We start from the raw sequence: 15,626 nt of genomic DNA, 5'->3' as shown, positions 1-15,626 counted from the left end.
AAGGGTGATATAAATGTGACAAATTAATAAATAAAACCAGACACGTCTAAATCACCGGATACAATCATTGAATACAATTCCATGCGTCATACGTAATTTGGACTCTTAGAGATCTCAACCATCAGTAGTAGTATAAATATCGTAGATCCTAGGCCTAGGGCCTTTCCTTCCTTTCTGACAAATTGCAAAAGGCTGGGATAGGGCAGACATTCTGTGCATGTTCTACCTCCTCTGTCAGAGGCAGTGAATGCCCGTTGCTAGGAATCACAAGAGGGGAGAGTTGCTGTCGCCCTCAGAACCTGCTCGTGAGCTTCACATCAGGGCAGCTCCTGTAAGAACAGATAACACCGGTCCTAAGGAATCTGTATTGGCTGCCAGTATGTTTCCAACCCCAATTCAAAGTGTTGGTGCTGACCTTTAAAGCCCTAAACGGCTTCGGCCCGGTATATGTGAAGGGCCTTCTCGGTAGTGGCACCCTACCTATGGAACGCCCTCCCATCAGATGTCAAGGAGATAAACAACTCTCTGACTTTTAGAAGATATTTGAAGGCAGCCCTGTATAGGGAAGTTTTTAATGTTTGATGTATTATTGTGTTGTTGATATTTTGTCGGGAGCCGCCTAAAGTGTCAGATGGGCGGCATATAAATAATAAAATTATTATTATTATTATTATTATTATTATTATTAGGGGCCTTTGCCCTCATCCAACAGAGCTCTTCTTAGATTCTTACCTCTAAAAAGGATAAAAATATAGCAAGTAAATAAATAGATGATGGGAAAGTATAATTTAACAAATCGTGTGGTTGCTCCAGTGAACTGAGCGTATCAGATTATGAAGTGGAAGGCAGCAAAAACCTCAATTCCAGGTGATGTGGTGCCCCGTTATGGACTCTTCAGCAGGTTGGGCAACATAGCTGTCAAGTGTCCCTTATTTGAAGGGACAGTCCCTTATTCCAGCGCCATGTCCCGCTGCTGTCTCTTATTGATGGATGTCCCTTAAATGTCCCTTAAATGATATCTCTTAAATTTCAAAGGAAGCAGCTCCTCTCCCTCCCTCCCTGCCGGCCAGGGAGGAGGGAGGCTCCAACTGTGTTGCTTGGCTGTGTTGCTCACCCAATAAGAAGTCTAAGAACGACTGGGGGGGTGGAGCTTGCATGCCTTGTATGTGGCTAGTTAATGCAAGCTGAGGGGGTTTTTGAATGCTGGACGCCATTTTGGTGCACGTGCTGCTGCAAACTTTGCAATGCAAAGCCAGGCCAGGGAGCCATCTTATGTTGAGGCTGCATAGGCCTTGTGGTGCATGTGATTCAGATTCTATTCAGTTGAACCTCTGGTTACAAAGTTGGTTGGACAGTGTTCTCGAAGCTACCAGCATGAGTTTGACCAGACTGCAGGAGGACAGGAAGACTGGAGTGCCTGGAACAGGTGAGGCTGCAGGTCCCTTATTTTGGCTGCTGGTCCCTTATTTTCAAGGCTGCTCCCTTATTTTCAAATCTGTAAGTTGACAGCTATTCAACAATATTAACTTTTGCTTGCTTTGTTCTGAAATATTCGTTGAAATTGGATTAGTCGGATGCTAGGGAAAGGATAATGCAGATATACAGCAGGGAAGTTAGAGAGCAGATGTTTGGGAGTCTGTGGCCTTCCAGATTCTGGACTCTAGCTCCCATCAGCCCCAGCCAGCATGGCCAGTGGTCAGGGATGATGGGAGTCGGAGTCCAGAAACATCGGGGCGGCCTCAACCCTCTACTTGACACGTGTCCTAATCAATCAGGGGTCACATAACAGAGGTGTAAGGCAAGGATGGAGGAAGCTGGTGCCTTCTAGATGGTGTTGGTGCCATTGGCTAATTGTGAGGGCGTGAGGGGAGGGCACCAGGTTGGGGAAGGGTGTTGAAGGACACTAGGTGCTGTTTAGTGTGTGTGTTTGTTTAGCTTTTAGGGAGAGAAAACAGGTAAGTTGGTGCATATCTCGCTAAATATTGTTTACTCCAGGAGTAATTATTGTTTACCTCAAAATGATACAACCCAGAAGTAATGGGCTAGCTAGCCCCACATTGCAGGGCTGGTGGGAAGAGAGGGTGGGAGTTGTGGTCCAGCAACTTCTGGAGGGCCACAGCTGCATCATCGCTGTCCCAGTCACATGTCCCAACCAGTCAGGGATCACATAATCACACTCACAGGGGTATGGAGGAGGGATGAGCAGTGTGTGGCTCTCCGTAGACAGATGCCATCTGGCCTCGAAGCCTGAATATGACTGATTTGGGGCTTCTGGTCCATTGGGTTCAGGGGGGCATGGCCTGCGCCTTTTTGCCCCTCCCTCGTGACACCCATGAGGGTGAGCTGTGAGCCAAGATGCTCTAGGTTCAGAGGCCGTCCTGGCTGTAAACTCACTAAGGACGCGATCCCTGCGGCTGTTTCACGGTGTCGGTTGTCTTAGGTCAAGACACCCCCTTGTAGACTGGGATGCACTTGCGGAATCCTTACAGTAATAATGCATTTTTGACAGTAATGTGGTTTATAAGAGTGATAATTATTAATAGTTGTAAGTGGTGCAAGTCTGCTAAGTTCTGCTTAGTATAGACCAGGCATGTCCAACTGGTAGATCACTGGATGTTTGTGGTAGATCACTGGCTCTCCCCAAAGAAGCTGAAAAACTTTGGCTCCCCTAAGAAAGCTCAAGAACATAGGCCTGAACCCAAAAAACCAGGCCTTCCTTCTTAAAAAAAAGCTCAATCCTGAATCCCTAAAAAATGGAGGTGTAGATCACTGCGATCTGCTCACTGTTTTTAACTGTGAGTAGATCGCAGTTTCTTGGGAGTTGGCCACCCCTGGTATAGACCCACTGAAAGCTCCAAGGGGTTGTGATGACAGATTTCAGAACGTGTGCTTTGAGTAGAATTAACACAAGCTCAAGGGCAAGACTATTAACTGAAATAATTGGCAGGCTCATTCAATTCTGGAACACATAGTACCTTCCTTAACAGATAGGGAACACAGCCCAAGAAGAGCAATTAACATAATCTTTTCATGTTCAGGTAGCGTCAGTGGCATGAAGAACATTGTTTGGGTTGAGGCTGATGCACAGACAGTGAGCAGCTGCAATTATCCATGCCCTGGGAACTTCAGCGCTTGATTACTGCAATGTGTGTTACGTGGGCCTGCCCTTGAAGACAGATGGGGAACTGTAGCTAGCCCAGAATAAGCATGCTATGTTGCTAACTGGATCTGGAGAGGAGAGCCTCTCTTGCTGGCATTGAATCACATGTTCCAAAAGGAAGGAGAGCTTTTCCCCTTCAGGAAGATGGTTTTATGCTCAGGCAAATGCATGCAAATTAAGCTGACCAATCCACAGATCGGCTCAACGCATGCAATTAATCCAGGTGAGATTTCTCTTGGCCGGGTGATGACTCAGTTGTTTTTGTTCTTGCTGTTATCAATTCATATTGACTAGTTGAATTCTTTTGCGCCAAAAATTGACCTGAAGCGGTAAAGATGGAAATAGCAAGGTCACTGAAATTAGATATAATAACAGTCACAGAAATATCCATCTGAAGCAGGGTGGATTCGATTTAAATCATGATTTAAATCACTAGTCAGTAAGACTTGATTTAAATCATTTTTTTTACAGAAAGACTCATTCTTGCTGGTATAATCTTAATATTTACAACCAGACGAAGGTTTCATTTTTTGAATAATAAATTTCCAGAGTAGTTTTTACACTTATATATCAACTGATTTGGTTATACTATCAGAAATACATAGACCGATAATTTTGAAATTATTCAGTGTGTTTCCTTGGAAAGGGTGATATAAATGTGTCAAATTAATACAGTGGTACCTCAGGTTAAGTACTTAATTCGTTCCAGAGGTCCGTACTTAACCTGAAATTGTTCTTAACCTGAAGCACCACTTTAGCTAATGGGGCCTCCTGCTGTTGCCGCGCCGCTGGAGCACAATTTCTGTTCTCATCCTGAGGTAAAGTTCTTAACCCGAGGTACTATTTCTGGGTTAGCGGAGTCTGTAACCTGAAGCGTATGTAACCTGAGGTACCACTGTAAGTGAAATTGGACACATCTAAATCACCGGATACAATCATTGAATACAATTCCATGCGTCATACATAATTTGGACTCTTAGAGATCTCAACCATCAGTAGTAGTATAAATATCGTAGATCCTAGGCCTAGGGCCTTTCCTTCCTTTCTGACAAATTGCAAAAGGCTGGGATAGGGCAGACATTCTGTGCATGTTCTACCTCCTCTGTCAGAGGCAGTGAATGCCCGTTGCTAGGAATCACAAGAGGGGAGAGTTGCTGTCGCCCTCAGAACCTGCTCGTGAGCTTCCCATCAGGGCAGCTCCTGTGAGAACAGGTAACACCGGTCCTAAGGGATCTGTATTGGCTGCCAGTATGTTTCCGAGCCCAATTCAAAGTGTTGGTGCTGACCTTTAAAGCCCTAAACAGCTTTGGCCCCGTATATGTGAAGGGCCTTCTCGGTGGCGGCACTCTACCTATGGAATGCCCTCCCATCAGATGTCAAGGAGATAAACAACTCTTTGACTTTTAGAAGATATTTGAAGGCAGCGCTGTATAGGGAAGTTTTTAATGTTTGATGTTTTATTGTGTTTTTGATATTTTGTCGGGAGCTGCCCATGTTCCCTGAGCGGAACTCGTCTGCGCAAGTAAGGGAAAGGCTGGGGCGTGCCAGCACTCTCTCCACTAGTTTCTGGTGAAGGGTCTCAGAGCCCTGTCTCCAATTCCTCCATCTCCCTCTCTTCTCTACTGGTGTTACGCTGAATTCCTTCCCCCCTGCTGGTCCCCTCTCCGGCATCGCTCTGGAGCCCTGCCTCTGCCTCTCGCTCTGATGTCAGTTCACTGACAATTATTATTATTACTGGAGAGCCAGTGTGATGTAGTGGTTCAGAGCGGTGGACTCGTAATCTGGTGAACTGGGTTCGCTTCCCCGCTCCTCCACATGCAGCTGCTGGGTGACCTTGGGCCAGTCACACTTCTCTGAAGTCTCTCAGCCCCACTCACCCCACAGAGTGTTTGTTGTGGGGGAGGAAGGGAAAGGAGAATGTTAGCCGCTTTGAGACTCCTTAGGGTAGTGATAAAGCGGGATATCAAATCCAAACTCTTCTTCTCCTCTGTTGTTGTTGTTGTTGTTGTTGTTATTGGCCTTTGGCCTCATCCAACAGAGCTCTTCTTAGATTCTTACCTCTAAAAAGGATAAAAACACCGCAAGTACATAAATAGATAATGGGAAAGTATAACTTAACAAATTGTGTGGTTGCTCCAGTGAACAAGATGTTTCACTCAATTTATGACACTACACATCCGGGGTGTGGGTGTGTGCAAGAGACAGCAGAGGAAGAAGGTGAGCCATCTTCAGACCTAGTGGCAGAATGGTGATCCGCTGTTATTAGGCAGAAGGCAGGAAAAACCCCAATTCCAGGTGATGTGGTGCCCCGTTATGGACTCTTCAGCAGGTTGGGCAAAACAAAACAATATTAACTTTTGCTTGCTTTGTTCTGAAATATTCGTTGACATTTGATTAGTCGGATGCTAGGGAAAGGATAATGCAGATGTACAGCAGAGAAGTTATAGAGCAGATGTTTGGGAGTCTGCGGCCTTCCAGATTCTGGACTCTAGCTCCCATCAGCCCCAGCCAGCATGGCCAGTGGTCAGGGATGAAGAGGAGGTTAAGGGGTGATATGATAAAGGTAAAGGTAAAGGTACCCCTGCCCGTACGGGCCAGTCTTGACAGACTCTGGGGTTGTGCGCCCATCTCACTTAAGAGGCCACGGGCCAGCGCTGTCCGGAGACACTTCCGGGTCACGTGGCCAGCGTGACATCGCTGCTCTGGCCAGAGCCAGAGCCAGAGCCGCACACGGAAACGCCGTTTACCTTCCCGCTGGTAAGCGGTCCCTATTTATCTACTTGCACCCGGAGGTGCTTTCGAACTGCTAGGTTGGCAGGCGCTGGGACCGAGCAGCGGGAGCGCACCCCGCCGCAGGGATTCGAACCGCCGACCTTTCGATCGGCAAGCCCTAGGCGCTGAGGCTTTAACCCACAGCGCCATCTGCGTCCCTGGTGATATGATAGCCATGTTCAAATATGTTAAGTTGTGGGCGAACATAGCAGACGACACAGCAATTTCTCCAGAGCAGCTCTTTATTTGTATGCTGGCAGAACTGAACAGCAAACAGCTCAGCCGGCCTGCTTTTATAGGCAGCCGGCTGTCAACATTGTAGCAACAACAACCCAGAGTTTCCCGCCTAAAATAACTGACGTGGACCTGAGTGAAAACTATCTACAGTATCCCCCTGCTGGCCCAGGGTGAGAACTTCAGTACATAACAAAATATATAAAAGGATGTCACATAGAGGAGGGGAAAAGGTTGTTTTCTGCTGCTCCAGAGAAGCGGACACGGAGCAATGGTTCCAAACTACAAGAAAGAAGATTCCACCTAAACATTAGGAAGAACTTCCTGGCAGTAAGAGCTGTTCGACAGTGGAATTTGCTGCCAAGGAGTGTGGTGCTTGGTAGGGGGTTGGACTCGATGGCCCTTGTGGTCTCTTCCGACTCTATGATTCTATGATTCTATGATCTGGGTGGCCTCAACCCTCTCCTTGACACGTGTCCTAATCAATCAGGGTCACATAACAGAGGTGTAAGGCAAGGATTAGGGACGCGGGTGGCGCTGTGGGTAAAAGCCTCAGCGCCTAGGACTTGCCGATCGAAAGGTTGGTGGTTCGAATCCCCGCGGCGGGGTGCGCTCCCGTTGCTCGGTCCCAGCGCCTGCCAACCTAGCAGTTCGAAAGCACCCCCGGGTGCAAGTAGATAAATAGGGACCGCTTACTAGCGGGAAGGTAAACGGCGTTCCGTGTGCTGTGCTGGCTCACCAGATGCAGCTTGTCACGCTGGCCACGTGACTCGGAAGTGTCTGCGGACAGCGCTGGCTCCCGGCCTCTAGAGTGAGATGAGCGCACAACCCTAGAGTCTGTCAAGACTGGCCCGAACGGGCAGGGGTACCTTTACCTTTAAGGCAAGGATGGAGGAAGCCGGTGCCTTCTAGATGGTGTTGGTGCCATTGGCTAATCGTGAGGGGGTGAGGGGAGGGCACCAGGTTGGGGAAGGGTGTTGAGGGACACTGTAGGTGCTATTTAGTGTGTGTGTTTGTTTAGCTTTTAGGGAGAGAAAACAGGTAAGTTGGTGCATATCTCGCTAAATATTGTGTACTGTAGGAGTAATTATTGTTTACCTCAAAATGATACACCCCAGATGTAATGGGCTAGCTAGCCCCACATTGCAGGGCTGGTGGGAAGGGAGGGTGGCAATTGTGGTCCAGCAACTTCTGGAGGACCCAGCTGCATCATCGCTGTCCCAGACACATGTCCCAACCAGTCAGGGATCACATAATCACACTCACAGGGGTGTGGAGGAGGGATGAGCAGTGTGTGGCTCTCTGTAGACAGATGCCATCTGGCCTCGACGCCGGAATATGACTGATCGTCACCTCCTGCAAGAAGTCAGGCGAGATCTTTGCAGAGATTTGATTTTGGAACGTTCTCAAAAAGCACTTGGGCAAGCAGTGGAACCATCTGCCTACTGATTAGCTTATCTTTATTGCCACTGTAGTGTTGCGGCCCCCTTGATTTCATATGGGTACAGCGTGTCTTGACCTAGAAAGGGAAGCCAGGGGGAGGTCCATTGCCCGCAGAAGGGGTGTGGCAAGAGTGGGTGAGTCAGCGGTGCGAATAAAACTGCCAAGGGTTGGCATGGAGGTAGGCACGCGGCGGAGAATGCCACGGAGGGCACAACTGCCAATCTGAAGCAGAGAGAGCGAAGCTTGACGGGTAGGTTAAAGAGCCATGTGGCGCAGCGATTTCAATCAGAGATGGGGAACTTTTCGCTCTGTCGATGGTGACGGACTACAACTCCCATCATCCCTGACCGTCGATTGTGCTGGCGGCCGGGAGCTGGAATCCAGCACATCTCGAGGGACGCAGGTTCCCCAGCGTCGCTTGGAAAAGTGGGGGTCTGCATGAGTTTTTGCCAGTGGGGGCGAGTAAGATGAAAGAGGGGGAGCAGGCTAATTTCTTGTGGAAAAAATAAGAACAGGGCCTGTAACTTTTCATTTCCAGATGAGATTTCTCTTGGCTGGATTATGACTCAGTTGTTTTTGTTCTTGCTGTTATCAATTCATATTGACTGGTTGAATTCTTTTGCGCCAAAAATTGACCCGAAGCGGTAAAGATAGAAATAGCAAGGTCATTGAAATTAGATATAATAACAGTCACAGAAATATCCATCTGAAGCAGGGTGGATTTGATTTAAATCGGACTCGGAGGCTGAACCTGAGGAATCCCAGCCTGCACAGGAGTCCCCGCCTCCAGAACCTGCTGAGCTGGGGCTGGGGCTTGAGCCTGAAGGGTCCTCACCTGTGCTGGATCCTCAGGTGCAGGCACCAGCTGAGTCTGCTCTGGCTCCTGAGGTGATGGAGGACCCATTGCCTGCAGGTGCTCCACTCTCAGCCCCGTCAGGGGAAGGTGAGGTTGCCTCTGGGTCCGGTAACCCTCCAGCCTCTCCTGAGCTGCAGAGGCTCAGGGCAGAGAGGCGGAGGGAACTAAGTTCCCGCAGGAGGAGTGCTCACCTCCAGGCCAGGAGAGGCGAGTCACCTGTGGACCGGGGCCACCCTATGCCTCGGGGCAGATAAAAGCCAGCCAGCCCCAGTCACAAGTTGCAGGAGCAACGTTGTTGGTAGCCAGTTCCTGCCTGCACCCTGATCTGCCAGATCTCCTGACCTCACCCGACTCCCTGCCTTGGACCCAGCTTCAGCTTTGACGGACGGCCTCAATACTACACCCTTGACCTCGGTCTGGACTCGGACCTCGCCTCACAGAAACCCACGGGACCAGCACAGGGGCAAAAGTGGAATCAGCTGCGTATGGCGCCACCTACTGTTGGCTCCCTGCCTTCCGCTCTCCTAGTCCTAAAGGGCGCTAGCAGCCACCGTGACGCAATACATATGCAGTTTTTGATCTTTGTCTATAATGTCTTCGTACACGTTACCTGACCGGAGAACGGCATTGCGAAATTCACAGAGGCATGCCCTGGCTATGTTTCGGCTCGCCTGCAGTTTTCAAAAGTGCAGATTAGGAAGAGCTGCCTTGAATTGCGAGCTGGATCGCATTTCTACGCCACCCACCTTCCCGCTGCTGGCTCGGAAGGGGTGCAGGTCAAGCTGGTATCTGAAGAAAACAGGAAGCAACTTTAGACCGAGTCAGGCTGCTGTTTTGGTTGTCACGCCGGTTTCCTTTCCATTTCATCACCCACCCTTCACCCCAAGGACACAGTTATAATAATATAATAATTTATTATTTATACCCCGCTCATCTGGCTGGGTCCCCCCAGCCACTCTGGGCAGCTTCCAACAAAACACTAAAATACAATGACCTATTAAACATTAAAAGCTTCCCTAAACAGGGCTGCCTTCAGATGTCTTCTAAAAGTTTGGTAGTTCTTTTTCTCTTTGACATCTGGTGGGAGGGCGTTCCACCGGGCGCTGCTACTACCGAGAAGGCCCTCTGCCTGGTTCCCTGTAACTTGGCTTCTCGCAGTGAGGGAACTGCCAGAAGGCCCTCGGTGCTGGACCTCAGTGTCCGGGCAGTTGCAGCAATTATAAAAATGCATTAAAAATTAGTTTAAAACAAATTAGAACAAGATTTGCCCTAATCTGTGCTTTCTTCCTAGAAGAAAATGTGCTGGAACTCCCCGCGAATGAACCTTTGTTCTAGTACAGTTGACTCCCGCTTTACACAGAGGTTCTGTTCTAGGTGCCTACGCACATACATGATATTGCATGTGGTGATGAGCGGGGAGGCTCCATCCTTATGCCCCAGCCCTGTCTCTCCAGCTCCAAGCAGAAAGGACCAGGGCAGCTTTCCCATATGTCAGCTGTTAGCTGAGAGGCTGTGCTGCCCAGCTGAGGGGTGGCAGTGCTGTGCTCTGGCAAGCTCCAGCTAAAAAACACACATCCCTGATTCTAACATTTGAGCATTTATCTCAGTTGTCAAAACCCCGGGTAAAGGGGCGCACCTGCAGCATTTATCACCATACATCGCCCTGCTGCAAATGCAGGAGAGCCCAGACTCGCTGGAACCAACTCTGGGTTTGGGGCAACTGTCTAAAATGCTTTGAAAGGTTTTAAAAGTCTCTTCTCCTTGTGTGCAGATGCGAAGAGGCAACGCGGTGGGCGTCGTTCTCCCGGGTCCATCCTCGTCCAGCCGTGACACCGTTTGGACTCCAGAGCCATGATGGGGTTCTGCCGAGCTAGACTTCTGGGTTTGCTTTTGCTGCACGTAGCAGCTGGAGTGATGGGTGAGTAAGATGTTGGTGAAGCTGTTTGCGCGCTGGGGAGAAAATCACAAGGACTTGTGTAGAATTTGTTATTTGGAGATATTCCCTTAGTTCTGAGAAGTCGGTCAGTTGGCAGCCTGAATCAAGAGCCCAGTTGCTGCTGCACAATTTTGGCCCCGGAGGCCCTGAAGAGTAAAGCTGTTGCTCATTCCTCTAGTCCAGCGGTTCTCAACCTGTGGGTCCCCAAATGTTGTTGGACTACAAATCCCATCATCCCTGAACTCTGGCCTTGCTAGCTAGGGGTGGTGGGAGTTGTAGTTCAACAACAACTGGGGACCCACAGGTTGAGCAAGGCTGCTCTAGTCTGTTCATGGGCCCAGAATCATTACCTCATGTCCGAAGTGCAGAATGAGGCATACCTAGAACCAGCTGGGAGCAGTTTTCTGGATGCACAGCTCAAAACAGCTAGATGCTAAGGCCACATTCATTTAAAACACTTTATCACTTCAAACAGTCCTGGCTCTCCCCCCCCCCCCAGAATTATGGGAGCTGTAGTTTGTCAAGGGTGCTGAGAGTTATTAGGATACACCCATATTCTCCTCCCAGAACTAGAATTCCCAGAGTTCTTTGGGAAGAGGCATTGATGGAGAAACCACTCTGGAATTTGTGAGGCCTCCTTCTGCCTTTCCTCACCAATGGCAGAGGCCAGAGTTCGCTTGCCTCTGATTCTGTGGTTCCAGGGCACTATGCCATTTTTTAAAATTAAATACTCTGCAGGAATACAGGCGGAGGGCCTTCTTGGTAGTTGTGCCTGCCCTGTGGAACGTCTTCCTGTCAGACGTAAAGGAAATAAACAAGTATCTGACTTTTAGAAGACACCTGAAGGCAGCCCTGTATGGGGAACTTTTTAATGATGGATTTTTTACTGTGCTTTTATAATTGTTGAGAAGCCCAGTCAGATGGGCAGCATCTAAATTATTGTTGTTGTTGTTGTTATGCTTTTTCTGATTCACACTGCTGACAGGCATTTTGAAACTGGCTAATGAAGGCCACAGTCTTAGTAGTCGTTATATTTATAGAATTCTCTTGACTATTTTGGGACTGTATTGCCCGGAGCAGAGCAGAGGAACTATTTCAGGTCAACTGTTTCAGAGGACTGGGAACATCAGTATACAACAAGTGGGACCTGCAATTGGATTTTGCAGTGTAAACAGGGCCGTTCCTAAAGGCGTGCAGAGCCCCAGGGGTCAGTCACACTGTTTAGGGGTAGCGGCCTGGTATAATGTGTGTACCGTATTTTTCGCTTCATAAGACACACTTTTTTCTTCCTAAAAAGTAAGGGGAAATGCCTGTGCGACTTATGGAGCGAATGCATGGTCCCTGGAGCCGAATTGCCCAGGGGAAAAAGCAGATCATGCTTTTTTTTTTTTTTTTTTTTTTTGAAAGAGGGAAATGGGTGTTGAAACAAAGCCGCTGATCGTTTGCCGATCAGGAGGGAGATAAGGGATGCTAGCAATAAAGGAGGCTGCCTGGGAGGGGGGAGGTAAAGACAGCAAACTTGCAAGGAGAGGAGACAGGACCAAAGCAATGAGGAGAGAAATTAGGAAGAAAAGGAGGAGCAAAAAACTGCTTCAGCTAAGGAAAAGACACTAAGGCAAACAAGAGGGAAGGGAGTGTTGAAAGGAAGCAGCTGATCAGTAAGGGATTGGGAGAGAGATACGGGAGGCTAGCGATAAAGGAGGCTGCCTGAGAGCGGGGAGGTAAAAGCCCATGGATCCTCAGGATTTTTACACTGGGTCACCCCAAATTCACCATCAGATCACATAGCATGTCCATGGCTACAGTCTGCACCAAAAAAATCACGCATCCACTGTTTCGTGGGGCTGCAGTTGGTGCAAAAACATGGTTACAAAACACATCCTCAGAATTTTTGCATTGGGTCACCCCAATTTCACCATCAGATCACATAGCATGACCAATACGATACATCATTTTGGGTTTTTTTCCATGCTGAGTCCCCTTATAAGGGCTGCCCTGTTCTCCTTCCACGTCTGTCTTTCCTGGGGGGGCCTCGGAGTGAAGATGTGGGTCTTGCTCTGTCCCACCCAACAAATGACCTCTTCCTTATCGCATCCAGGTAGCCGGCCCTGCATCCCAAAGTTCTTTGGCTGGGACTCGATGGTTTGCGTCTGCAACAGCACCTATTGCGACACGCAGGACCCGGTCTCCCTCCCGCCCACCGGCTACTTCGTCAAGTACGAAAGCAGCAAGTCCACTAGCCGGATGGAGCGCAGCGAAGGGAAATTCCAGGGGAAAACGACCACCCCAGGTACCCCTTTTTGTTTGTTTTTTTCTTTTTCTTTCTCATTTATTGCTTCACGTAAAACTTTGCTATTAATGTACATAAAAATAATTACACAAATCTAGAGGGGAAAAGCCTGTTGTCTTTGTCCATGGAGTTTTCTTGGCAGGGATACTGGAGTGGCTTGCCGGTTCCTGCTCCAGGTGGATCATGTTTGGTCAAAACTCTCCACTATGACCTGTCCATCTTGGGTGGCCCTGCACAGCATAGCTCATAGCTTCTCTGAGTTATTCAAGCCCCTTCGCCACGGCAAGGCAGTGATCCATGAAGGGGTTTATGGAAGTGATGTATGGAAGTGAGAGCTGGACCATAAAGAAGGCTGATCTCCGAAGAATGGATGCTTTTGAATTCTGGTGCTGGAGGAGACTCTTGAGAGTCCCATGGACTGCAAGAAGATCAAACCTCTCCATTCTGAAGGAAATCAGCCCTGAGTGCTCACTGGAAGGACAGATCCTGAAGCTGAGGCTCCAATACTTTGGCCACCTCATGAGAAGAGAAGACTCCCTGGAAAAGACCCTGATGTTGGGAAAGATGGAGGGTGCAAGGAGAAGGGGATGACAGAGGACGAGATGGTTGGACAGTGTTCTCGAAGCTACGAACATGAGTTTGACCAAACTGCGGGAGGCAGTGGAAGACAGGAGTGCCTGGCGTGCTCTGGTCCAGGGGGTCACGAAGAGTCGGACACGACTAAACGAATAAACAACAAAGAGGAGAAAATCTAAAATATTCTATCCTATTTTTTTTCTGCATTATTAAATCTCTCTGTATAGTGATTTGTCTTCCCCCAAATTAAGATGACATTGACATGAAGATGACACTGGCCCACTTTGCATACAGCCTTGAATATTTGCTTTATGAACAACAGCTGCAGTTTCACAGGAACAAGCAGCATTCATTGGAACTTCCCTTTCTGGAGAAATGAGCTTGGCTCCCTCCTTGACCCAAGAGGCTTTGGGGAAGTGACGGCTTTGCGTGAAAGCGCTGGTGACTTTTTGGAGTCCTCTGGGTGTGAGCGAATCAGAGAGTTGGGATGTAAGTTAGCTGTCAAAGCCAGTCCATGACACTAGCCCAGTGATCTCGAGGTTTTTTGACCTTCCAGGTCAAGGGAACTCATTGTCCCGCTCTGTTCTGCCTTGGTCAGACCACACCTGGACTCCTGTGTCCAGTTCTGGGTGCCTTAATTTAAGAAGGATATTGACAAGCTGGAAGGTGTGCAGAGGAGGGCAACCAAGATGATCAAGGGCCTGGAAACCGAGCCTTATCGAGAACGGTTGAGGGAATTGGGCATGTTTAGCCTGGAAAAGAGGACATGATAGCCATCTTCAAATATCTCAAGGACTGTCATGTGGAAGATGGAGCAAGCTTGTTTTCTCCTGCTCCAGAACATGTCCTTGACCCAGAATATTGTGTCCCGTTCTGGGCACCACAATTTAAGAAGGGTGTTGACAATCCGGAACATGTGCAGAGGAGGGCAACCAAGATGATCAAGGGTCTGGAAACCAAGCCTTATGAGGAACAGTTGGGGGAACTGCGTATGTTTAGCCTGGAAAAGAGGAGACCGAGAGTCGATCTACACACGGGAGATGGGGGTGGGGGAATGCTATCAGTAAGTCAGAAATTAAGTAGTCTGCTAATCAAGTTACAAGAAAGGAGATTCTGACTAAATATCGGGAAGAGCTTTCTTACAGTAAGAGCTGTTCAACAGTGGAACAGTCTTCCTCAGAAAGTGGTGGACTCTCCTCCCTTGGAGGTTTTCAAGCAGAGGTTAGATGGCCATCTGTCATGGATGCTTTAGTTGAGATTCCTGCATTGGACTAGATTTCCTTTGGGGTTCCTTCCTAATCTACAATTCTATGATTCTATAAGCCTGGCTAAACACAAATGTTCTTAAATTCCCCTGGAAAGGTAATAATGATGGCATACCAGGGAGCCAGCGCTGAAAAGGCCCTGGTGGATGTCTCACTCCTGCTGAAAGCACACCCTTCTCTCCTTCTGTATTTCTGCTGCTCAGCCCTGGTCCTGGTTCTGGAGGTGGCCCAGCGGTATCAAATCATCAAAGGCTTTGGGGGCTCCATCACTGACTCGGTTGGCATAAATGTCTACTCTCTGACAAAAGAAACTCAGGACAATCTGCTACGTTCCTACTTCTCAGATGAAGGTAAGGGCTCAGGGACTGGTGGTTGGAGTGGGTTGGGGCAATCAGCACTTGGGGAGACCAGGGAAAGGGCTGGATCCATCCAGCAGTGACCAGGTCTTTGGGTCTGAGGCTACATTATCAACAGCTAAGGATCCAGACCTGATTCCTGGCTCTGAGCTGGGGGGATCAGAGGGGCTGCAGAGCCCAGGATGGTGGGCAGTGGTCAATTGAACCAGATTCAGCAACAATTCCCCTAGAACTAGGAACCTCACGCTTTATAGTTTTAATAAAAATCTCAAAGCGGTTTACAGCATATTAAGTAAATCAATCAATAAAACAATAGCCGGGCGATGTTTCCCCGGCCTCATGTGGAGCCTCTTCAGTAGGGCTGGTGAGTCTGGGCCTCGTCCCCTAGACCAGGTGGAAAATACCTTGCAGGGAGTGGCCTTCACAGCCAGGTAATGTTCCTCTGGCCTCATGAATTATGATCTTTAGAGGTCCCAAGCACTTCAAAGCTTTTGGTGCCCTCCATATATATCTAATTCAAAATATAGACAACAATAAATTGTAGAATAGCGTATTTTTCGCTCCATAAGACGCACCTTTTTCCTCCTAAAAAGTAAGTCTTATGGAGCAAATGTGTGGTCGATCGCTGGCTCCCTTTCCAGCTCTGCCCCCTTGCCCAGGCTTCCATTGTTCAATGTTCTGCAGATGGAGGCTGTTTGTTTCCCCAGCAACATGTGACAGGCTGATTAGATTATCTGT

General features: G+C 48.5%; 1 protein-coding gene across 2 annotated transcripts in view; it reads left to right on the top strand.

Moving 5' to 3' along the window:
• Positions 1-15,626, top strand: part of LOC307205583 (lysosomal acid glucosylceramidase-like) — a 39,115-nt gene that overhangs the window by 12,002 nt on the left and 11,487 nt on the right. Inside the window, exons 1-4 of one of the 2 annotated variants that reach the window (XM_079958176.1) lie at positions 7,787-7,859; positions 10,237-10,383; positions 12,500-12,691; positions 14,736-14,882. In XM_079958176.1, the coding sequence (XP_079814302.1) occupies positions 10,317-10,383; positions 12,500-12,691; positions 14,736-14,882 (406 nt within the window). In that variant the 5' untranslated portion in view covers positions 7,787-7,859; positions 10,237-10,316. Of the gene's footprint in view, positions 1-7,786; positions 7,860-10,236; positions 10,384-12,499; positions 12,692-14,735; positions 14,883-15,626 lie in introns of those variants that run through there. The other variant, XM_079958177.1, reaches the window with a different exon arrangement.

This window comes from Podarcis cretensis, assembly GCF_951804945.1.
Source record: "Podarcis cretensis genome assembly, chromosome: 16".
NCBI lineage: Eukaryota > Metazoa > Chordata > Lepidosauria > Squamata > Lacertidae > Podarcis > Podarcis cretensis.
Note: the sequence above shows the minus strand (reverse complement) of the source record. Positions and strands in the feature narration are given on the sequence as shown.